Source organism: Scatophagus argus, chromosome 16 (genome assembly GCF_020382885.2).
Source record: "Scatophagus argus isolate fScaArg1 chromosome 16, fScaArg1.pri, whole genome shotgun sequence".
NCBI lineage: Eukaryota > Metazoa > Chordata > Actinopteri > Scatophagidae > Scatophagus > Scatophagus argus.
Window position 1 is genome coordinate 12,493,788 of NC_058508.1, and position 10,431 is coordinate 12,504,218.

Below are 10,431 nucleotides of genomic sequence, written 5' to 3' on the forward strand. Positions count from 1 at the left end.
AACTATACTTTTGCATATATGCTCAGTCATATATTGAGGCTTTGTCGATATGTTAATTCAACCATTTCCTCATACATTTACACTTCGTTTAAAACGTATTCGATGTTGTAAATTAGTATTACATCAACCTAATTTTACAGAGGTGGGGTGATACATTTGTAAAGTATTAAGCTGAATGAATAAGGCCAGCTGAGAGTGGATGAACCTTCATCATGAAAATATGAATGACACAGCATCAATACTCAGTCAGTAACCAGTTATTTTTAGAACATGCTTTAACATAGTTGTGATCAATTTGATGTGGGTCAAAAATCAGCTGAATAATACATTGTCAGTTCTCCTTAAAGCTACAATAGGTATAGGTAACATAATGAAACAATAAAGAAAACTTTCCCGTTAGGAAATGTATGAGATACAGTAGCTTAAACTGGATGGAAATGCTGCTTAATTAATACTTTGGCAAAAAGAATGACTTTGTAATCAGTGCTTGGAAAATCAGCAAACATTTAAAAACTTTCTTGTTACGGCATGCTGACTTGCCAGCAGGTCTGTGAGGCCTAATCATTTTTTTTCATCAAGAATTGCAACATGAGATTCTTCATGTAATCCCCCATGCTTACAGACTGCAGCTAACAGGACCAATACAGGCAGAACACAAGAGGAAAATCTGACGTGAAAGAGATATGAAAATAAGGCAGACATACAGGGACTGGCCAGAAAACAGGAGCCATATCCTGTATTTCCTCTTCACATACAATGACATGAAACTTTCAAACTGTTTTCTGTATCACACATTTCAGTATCGGCTGTTCTCATCTAAGCGGAAAATAGCAGATTCGTTTCCTCCTCCTCTTTTGAGACTCCATTAGATAGTGAATAGTGCTTGACTCATGTGTATGGCCTCCTGACAGCTGGCAGGTATGTATAAACACCACAGATCGCCTGAGAGCTTCGGCAATGGAGAAACTGCTGATGTTTCCAATGTCACTGAGTGAAATATTCCCAAGGGAAGAACATACTCATTATTGCTTTGGTTTAGGTTAAGTCCATTTATGAGGTGACTGACTGTGGGGGCATTTGTATTATGTTCTTCTGACCACATTACATTATCAAGAGCTCAGAAAAGCTTTTCCTACGGTTAGCTGTAGTGCAAGTGATCACTGCATGACAGAAATTCAGCTTGACAGAGGTCAGCAACAAGATTAAATACATGTGTGAAGGAACCTGTGCCCAACAGCCACTGTAAACCACTCGCCCTCTGAGATACCCTCAGGCCACTGCGTGTGCACATTGCATAGCCATGCATTCATTTCCTGAGGACTCACTTTAACCATAACCATAACCATTAATCTGTAACCTAACCTTAACCTAAACCTAACCTTAAGCCGAGCCTTCACCCAAAAATGTAATGATCGACATTATGGGGACAGGCATTTTGTCCCCATGAGGAAGATGAATTGCCAACAATGTGACTGTCTAATACACATTCAGCGTGTGTGTGTGTGTGTGTGTGTGTGTTACAGTGGTCATGACCCACTCAAAGCCACACCAGATTATCAATCATACCCAATCATCATCTGTGGAAGCGCTGGCATTGATGCATCACGAGTTATGAGAATGTGAACAAGGAGAGAAGTGTGTGTGTGTGTGTGTGCCTCCAGCAGTAAGAGGTGTGTGAAAGCATCTGAAGCACAGCCATGAGTCGAGCTGCCATTGTCCCTGTGCAAAGACCTGCTTATCAGTGCCCTTGTGGACTATTCTGGAGCCTGTTGCCCTGACCTGCTCGGTCGAGGCCATTCATTTTATATTTCACAGTTTTCACTAGAGCAACAATAGCCATCCTATCTCTGAAAACAATTTAACAATTCAAGGGTCAGGGCAAAGGAAAGCCTTAGAGGAAAGCCTGATAATAATAAGTAGTGGGGAGGAGAAAATCCTGGTGACACACCAATCACATGGCACACAGTTCCAGTTTCAGGCAAAGGAACACAGGGGAGGGTAGCTCTCAGTTTCTCTCAGCGCTGCCTTTTTGTCAAGATTGAATCCTGTTTATATTCACTGTGTGTTTGTGTGTGTGTGTGTGCGTGTTTCTATTTGTGCTTCACTCCAGTGGGGAAGTGACAGTGAGCAGCTCGAGACTCTGACCTATAATCCACTAACTGTCATCCATATCCCTCCCCACATGATCCCCCCCATTTGTCTATGCATGCAGAGGGCTCACAGCCCACACTAATCCTGTGTGTGCACACCATATAAAGAGATGCACATCTATACACACACACACACATGCCTCTACAAGTGATATAGTGGAAGTAGAGAAGCATGAGGTATACACAGCTGGGCTGAGCCTTGCACCACTAACCTACTTTGTGAATCTGACTGCAGCATCCGCTTCCTTTTCGGTCTCTCTCTGAATCTGTGCCACTGCTGCATGACTCCATCTCCATCTCTCTCTCTACTGAACATATACAAACCGACTCACTGTACAAACATGCCGTCATAAGCATACACACACGCACAGATGCGCATATACATATTGACGGGTTGCTCACATGGGTCATCCCGCCGTGTTTTCCGTAGCCTTGCTCGGTGACAAAGGTAGCATGGCTGTCATTCTCAATAGCACAGAGCCAATGATGAGGAACGTGAAAGGAGAGACTATGGCTGCAACAACCTCAGCTTTCTTTCACAGCACCAGTTGCACAGTCACAGCTCATCCTCCCTCATGATGAAAGAAGAATGAATTTTGTATGATGCAGCAGCATCTTAGCAAAAATGAGAGTGGGGGGTGGGGAGTGAAAACATGCCCATTTTGCAAAAAAAAAATAAAAAAAAACAGCTCTGGCAAAAGAGTGAAGATGTGCTGTAGTAGTTTACTGACACATTGACCCCCTGAGTAAGTCACACAGTGTCACAAATCCCTTCTTAAATGCTTGGTTGGCACTGGTTTGGTGTGGCAGAGTCATGTGGCGGAGACAAGAGGGCTGTAAGAGGCTGAAGACAAGCCAGATGCTTAAAACACACACACACACACATACACAGTGTGTTTTTGTATTTTATGTTGTCATATGCTTGTGGCTCCAGCTTCATCTAATATATTGACATCTTTCCATGTAAATACTCGGCATTCTCATTTGTTTCTCTTCAATACACCTTGCTTGCTATGAAATATATTATTCACAGCCACAGGGGTTTAGCTTGGAAACTCCTTGACTAAAGATTCAAATCATAGGAGTCAAGATTAGGCCAAAAAAACCAAAACGTTCAAGCTCTAATTGAAGCTCAGCCAGCCAGATGGGTGTGTGTGTGAAGATGGGAGAGGAAGAGAAGTTAGGTGGAGATCTGAACAATCTGAATGCCTTTGTTAAAAATCACACTCGTATAATGATGCTGTGTGCCAACATGATTTTAGAAGATTAAACTAAAGATCACTGGATGGTGGGCTGTGTTTCCAGAGTGTGAAGCACTGGATGTGTTGTGTTTCCAGAGTGTGAAGCACTGGATGTACTGGCACTCAGAGGGGGATACACCTTTTTCCTGCATCTTCAGCAGGTCAAACAATCTTACATAATTGTTCCATCCCTCCCTTTTCCTGTCCACTCCGCTCGGCCTTCTCTTCCCTTTCCGACAGGCCTGAATCAAACTTAAATGGAAGCCATGAACCCAGACTCCCACAAAGGTCCAAGTGGAGCAGGACGTTCTTTGCCTGAAATTCACTTCAGCACATGACTTCAGACTCCTGGGACCTTCAGCACGCTCTGCTTTTTCCTTCCAAAGGGGAAGAAAAATAGCTCGATTTGCCTCACGTCTCCCCTCCACACATCCCTTGATGGTCTTAATGCAATAAAGACAGATCCCAATCTGTGACTCTGCTGAGCAGTGGGCCTTCACTGCATAGCACTATCTGTTAGACGAAGAGGAAATTGGATACTTTCTTGAAAACCCCTGTGTGCCTTTCCTCCTCTGATCCAGAGAAAAATTAAGTCTTGCCGCCACCATCATTTTTTAAGGCAGAGAAAACAGAGCCAAGGTCCAACAGGATTTGCACAGATGCCTCATGTTCACTTCAAACTTAGCTGAGCTTTTATTAAAGAAAAGTACTGAAGCCGTCCAGATCTAGAAAGTTGACTTCCATATGGGGTGAGTCTGTTTAAACGCCTCGTGAGTCCAACTTGAATCACCGAGGGGATGTCATGGGTAAATGTAGTGGGCTATCTGATATTCTGGGAGGCCAAACTGAACAAGGGCCCTCTGTGTTCACTGACATTTTGTCAAAGATGAAACATGCGCACAGACTTTGGTCTGCAGAGTAACGTCAAGCCACATTCAAAAGCCAGTAGTCCTTTCTAGCTCCTCATCAAACTCTCAAAGCGCTTACCGAGCCGTGGTGAGCTGCACTGCTGGTGCATGGAGAGTGTGTGAGAGCGCACAGCAGTCATAACAGAGAAAACAAACACTCTTTAACAGAGGTGACTCACACTGGCAGAAAGAGAAAGAAAGCAGAAGACTTTTCCTTTCACGTGACTTCAGAAACAGAAACATTTTGATGGATACCGCTCACTATCTGACAAACACATTGTGTTGTTTAGGTTTAATTAAGTGTTACCTATGCAGGAAAGTGTTTCACTAGCACTGAATAGGGCTCCGACTGAAGATTATTTTCATTCCCAGAAAGTCTTTCAAATATTTTTGGGTAATCAATGAATAGTTTAAAATTTCAAAAAACAGTGATCCAGTATCCATCACAAGTTCCCACAGAACTCTTTTTCATCACTGTGGAACCAACAGCCCACTGATATTTAATTTCCAATTAGTTAAAACAGAAAAGCAGCAAATCTTTCATGTTGAGAAGATGAAACCAGCAAGCATTTAGCATTTGTGCTTGACAAATAACAAACTATTAAGTTATTATCGAAATAGCTGGTGATTAATTTTCTGTTAATCGACGAATTGATTGAGCCCTTGGGCAAAGTGAAGCAAAAATACAGATTTGGTTTCAACTTTGACGCTATTGATTGGGTTCATTCAGGTCAGGTCTTAAAGATGCGGATATGTCAGGTTCAGGTCTCAGTTTTAGGCCTATACATTACAGTTTATAAGCTGAGTGAATTACTCTCCACTATAAGACACCAGACTTCTCATGAGGTTGTAACCTTTACAGAACTTTTAAACAGCACCATTCATCTGGTGCTCCCAAACATCCTGCAGGGCCCTCGGGTCCTTCACCGTCACACAGACAGCATACTGACCCTCACTACCTTCCAGAGCCTCCTTAGACCTGAAGTAAACATCCACGGTCTACCACGTTCCTGAGAACCACAACTCTCTGTAGATACTAGCAGTGCAGTGAACCAGATGACCCTTCTGCAAAGAGAGAGATAAAATATGGACAGGGATGATATTCATTCTGGATACCACTGAGAAGTGTGTGCTATTAAAGCATGATTTGTTCCTACGCTCCGTGAAGACTTCAGGACGCTCCTCTCACAGCCACTTGACAGCGTGTGGGCTGCGGGGAAAAGACAGCAGCTGCAGTTCTACTCCAAAGACAAAAAAACACAAGTCCTGAATGTAGCAGGAAGCTGCTGGTTCTGTCCTGCGGCCAGCAGATGAATGGCTCGGAGATCTCAAAGCCCAGCATGTCGTGCGCGTCTCTTCCCGCCTCAGTTAGGCCGCAGTGTGCCATAACCCCACGGACCACACAGTTACACACACACTCGCACACTGAACTGCCAAGTTTAAATGGTTGGTTTTCACAGTGTGTAAACAGAGCGGCCTGGAGCAGTGAATCCAGGGTCCAACATAAATGCTATGATTCATACCATATGGGCATCACTCATGAAGTCTCCACTGAGTTCTGTGCATGTAGCTCACCAACTAAACTAAACAATGAAGCAGAGATACTGCAGGTGCACATCAGATAGACTGTCAGAATCAGTCATGCAAAGCAAAAATGCGTTACAGAAAGTTACTCTCAGTCAGACAGGTTTCGCTGTAGCACAGCTTTGCGGGCTCTTTTGGGCCCATTGTCCTCTAAGCCACTATGAGGCAGAAGGCATTGTATTCCTGTCATGCATGTCAGATGGGTTGCTGTGGACCTGTTTTCTCTAAGCCTTCTACAGATATGGCCAACTGTGGCTGCAGAAACGTAACTGACATGAGCAGATCAAGACAAATAAAGAATTCAGCAGGAGAAAGTAAGCAACAAAAAGTATAGCATACAGCCATGCTAGCATCTCTGTAAGGGAATGTTTTGCAGGTTATCAAGGACAAATTAAAATTTTGTCTTGATGGTGATGTTAGATAAAATAACTGAGGATCATCAAAGTTATTACAATTAATTGTGAGAGAGATATGAATGTGTGCACCAAATTGCACTTATTTCACTCAAACATCAATCTCATGTTTGAGTTAGAGAAGAAGTCGGGGGTCACCAAAGTCAGTAAAGTCAGTCATAGTTGTTGAGATATTTCAGTGTGGACCAGAGCGGCGTACCGACCGCCACTGTCGTCTATAGAGCCATGTCACTAGCACGTGTGAGGTAAAGTCAGTAGGTCTCTTTTTTCAACGCTGAGAAGATTTCAAGCTGATGAAACTGAAAAATGGCATCGAGAGGATGATGGAAAAGAAATGAAAACTGAATCCCCATCAAAACTGCGACCTGGTTTGATGAGCGGTGATGGGCGGCCGGAGACCACTCACAGTTCAGTGAGTGAATTATGACAGAACAGAAGGACTTTCACTGGGAGAAACCCTCTGTAATACACAGGAGAATTGAGTCAGTCAGAGTATCTAGTCGACTGCCACTCTTCCTCACTGACTTTCACTGGCAGCACTCCATATTTCTTTGGACATTTTCCAACTGGCACTTCAAACACACACACACATACACACATACATCTCATGTCTCGCTCTCTCATTCCCTCTCAGACATCTCACTATCGCTGCTGCTGCTACTACTGTGTCTCGCTCTTTGTGGTCACACGTTCTTTCCATCCTCACGCCTCCCTCGCTGTCTGCTTTCCATCCGACACCTCAGTATCTCACTCTGTCCACCGCTTTCCGTGCTCCTTCTCACTCAAACTTGTGGCCTGGCAAAGTACGTAAGTAGCCCACCTTTGCAGGGAATGACTGTCAGATATCTAAAGTTTGTCACTCATCCTGCCACCTTGAGTACATCCATGCCTGTAATCTGCTTGGGCGCAGTCACCCGTCATCCACTTTGTTCTGCTGCCCCCTCCGCTGTGGCCTGATGTGCGAGTCCTAAATTCTTCTAATGAAAAGTAGCAGTTTGTTACATTCCCCGCTGATCAACGCCAAACTAAACACCAAAACAACAAGAGCTCCCCAGCCTTTCCTTCCTGCAGCATCCAGGACACTATTTATTCCAGATGAGAGTGCAGACTGTGGCATAAATCACACACTCACACCTGCTCTCTCTCTCTCTCACACACACACAGACACACACTCTTTCATTCTGGGTCATGATCCACCCACCCATCAATCTTCACTGCCATAAGGGGAAAAGGGAAAGATTTAATTTGTGTGTGTGTTTATATGCTCCTGGCTGTTGTCATCTGTCCCTGGTTGGCATCATCGCTCCATATGTCTGTCTGTGGGGCTGCGCTGACATGCGCCACCACTGGAGGCCAAGCCGGCCACACACTGCACAATGACAGCTTTATGCCTGCATGCCATGCATTGCAGCACTCTAGTAAATAGTCACATCCTGCAGCTCTGCAAGCATGTGACCGAATACCGTGGATGTGCAGAGGTTAGACAACGTGAGTGATGGTTTCTCAAATGTAAATCTGTGTGATTTTGTTCAGTTTATGCTCAGGCTACAGGCTTAGCTCAATCTGCTGATCAGAGGGCTGATGAAAGGTAGCATAGGTTCCTCGCTGGAATCTGATTGGTCCTCCTTCATGACCCCCCAATGCCGGGGTCAAAAGGTGATATATGTTTGGCAACTTAATATCCTGGACAAAAACCTCTATAAATTAATCTTAACAGGTAAAATTTCTTAATTGTTCTTAAAACAACAACAACAACAAAAAGCTACAAATGCAAAACAACTGCAAAGACAAACACAGCAACCCAAAAGAGATGCAAAAAGGCCACATAAAGGTGGAAAAACGACCATCAACAGATGCAAAATGACCACAGAGAGACACAAAATCGCCACAAAAACTAAACGACCACAGCTCCAATGTGTGTGTGTGTGTGTGTGTGTGTGTGGGTTGGGGATGACGGTGGGTGGGGGGGTTACATGTGTACTACCCCTCCATTCAAAAGTTTCTAAACTCACCCCTGTCCTAAAGTGGAAACGATGTGTCCCTAGGGTTCGCGTTGCAGTGACGCATCTGTGTCAACACACACACACACTCAAAACAAACTCATCTTTTATCATGAGTCAACACATGGATCCTTGTCTCGTGCCCGCAGGCTGTTTGACAGTGAGAGGACCTGTTGGGCCGGAGTGACACCTGACCACAGCTGACTAAAGGCGTAGATAAACACGAGTCTACCGGCCGCAGCGCTGATGTGACACCGGTGGTGCCTTGTCAGTCATCACGCTGATCCATCCAAGCCTTGTTGAGTCTCTATGATCACCGTGAATGTGGGTCAATGTTTCTACTGTAAACACATCCAGCACGTAAGAACGTAAAACGTAACATAACACAAGACGAGCGAGGGGGGGTTTCTGTTCATTTGGGAGGTAACTTCATGTCAATAGGATACGAGAAAGATGTGGACGGATGTGATCAATACTGGTGTTGTTGGTCGACACTAAACTAACCACATATCCAGCCTAACATTAGTGAAATCACAGGGAAAGTCAGTATCCACAACATGATTATTGTCATTATTATCGCTGTTCTTTTGACCACGCAGGCACTTGTCTCCTGATTCGTACTGAAATAGCTACAGTTCAGCGGTCTGAATTGTACTGAATGAATCATACCTTGGTTGTCCTCGTCCATGATTGCAGCCTAAAAATCAAGACCCCCCTCCTCTTTACAAAAATCGGTCAGAGAAACTTCCGTTGTGCGAAAAAAAAGGGGGGGTCTAATTTACAGCAAATGCGCGTCCTAATTTCCAGGACGCATTTGGTGCACAGGTTGTCTCACGGGCAGCGTCTTCTTTTGGAAAATGTTGTGGCCATTTACGCCTCAACAGTCCCAGTCGAGGCAGTCCTCTCCGGTTCCGGTGAGCGGTGTGTGTCTCCACAGAGACAGCGGCAGCGGCGGTGTCTTTTCCCCCCCAGACACACATACAGTGGCCGAGCGCTTTAGCGTTATCCCTCCAAATACGCCTTCACTCCACTAGTATCGGGAGAGTTGTCGGCAAGGGCTACGTCAAGCTTGCCAACACGCAACCGGACTCATACAGGAAGTGTGTGCAACGTTGTCTTCAAAATAAAAGACTGAAAGCGATGACACATGATTTGTCAAGAATTTTCTTTTATTTTGGAGAGGGCAACGAGAAAATGTTTGTTATATTGTAGGTCAGCTAACATTAGTTGATCCCATCCCAGCTCCGCTACACGGCCCGTGCTGCGCGTCAGCATTCATCACTGATCAGCGCTCACGTGACTCCTGGCAAGAGTGACATGATACCGCGCGAGCTATACCTGTAACGTTTTATTGATTATATGACATAATTATCATATCCCTCATGAATTACTGGCAGTTTGTCTTAACACGGGCATGAACTGGAATAAACACACAATTTTAAATTCGCAGTGACGATGATTATACTATTAATCTGTGATGTTTTGCTGTCACTCGTCACTTTCACACCTCATTTGTATCAGTGAGGTCTAACATCTCTGGCTGAGATGTTGCTGTCGTCTCTGTTGTCCCTTTCACATTTGTGTGAAGAGCTGTTCTACCAATCTAACTTAACTTAAACAGTTTAACAGGATTTACAAGATTATTACTGGCTGGTCGTTTAAGTGCTTTATTTAATTTCTGGCAAACAGTGGTGAATACATTTACTCAAGTGCTTGCACTTGAGTATTGTCATTTCATGCCACTTTCTACTTCTATTCCACTACAGAGAGAAATATCAAATTTATCCGAAAGCTTTTGCGACTTTACAAATTAAGGTTTGTGCACACAAAACATATAAAGAACTGTTCATCATGTTTTGGTATTAATTAAACTCCTCTGTGGTCCTCAGGCCTTTATGGAGCACATTTTTGTGATAAGACAGAAGGATTTGTGGAAAATCCTGTGTGCCTGAGTTGAGTCTAATATATGTCCAAGAACGATTCAGCAAATTATTGTAAACAAGCCACACAGCTGCTCAAAATGCTCTGACACAGCATGTTGCCTCACTGTGCTCCAAATAGCTCCAAATCCCAAATATAAAAGAATGAATTCAGATTGGACTACGAGGACCTGTGGACAAGACTCTTACGTAAGC

The 10,431-nt window shown here is 44.0% G+C and overlaps 1 protein-coding gene across 1 annotated transcript in view; it reads right to left on the reverse strand.

Annotated features, from left to right (window-relative positions):
• The window catches only part of LOC124073206 (cytohesin-3), a 32,098-nt gene extending 22,737 nt beyond the window's left edge, over positions 1 to 9,361 (reverse strand). The window contains exon 1 of the mRNA XM_046415279.1: positions 8,966 to 9,361. Coding sequence (XP_046271235.1) covers positions 8,966 to 8,984 — 19 coding nt within the window. The 5' untranslated portion in view covers positions 8,985 to 9,361. The remainder of the gene's footprint in view (positions 1 to 8,965) is intronic.
• Positions 9,362 to 10,431: the final 1,070 nt, after the last annotated feature.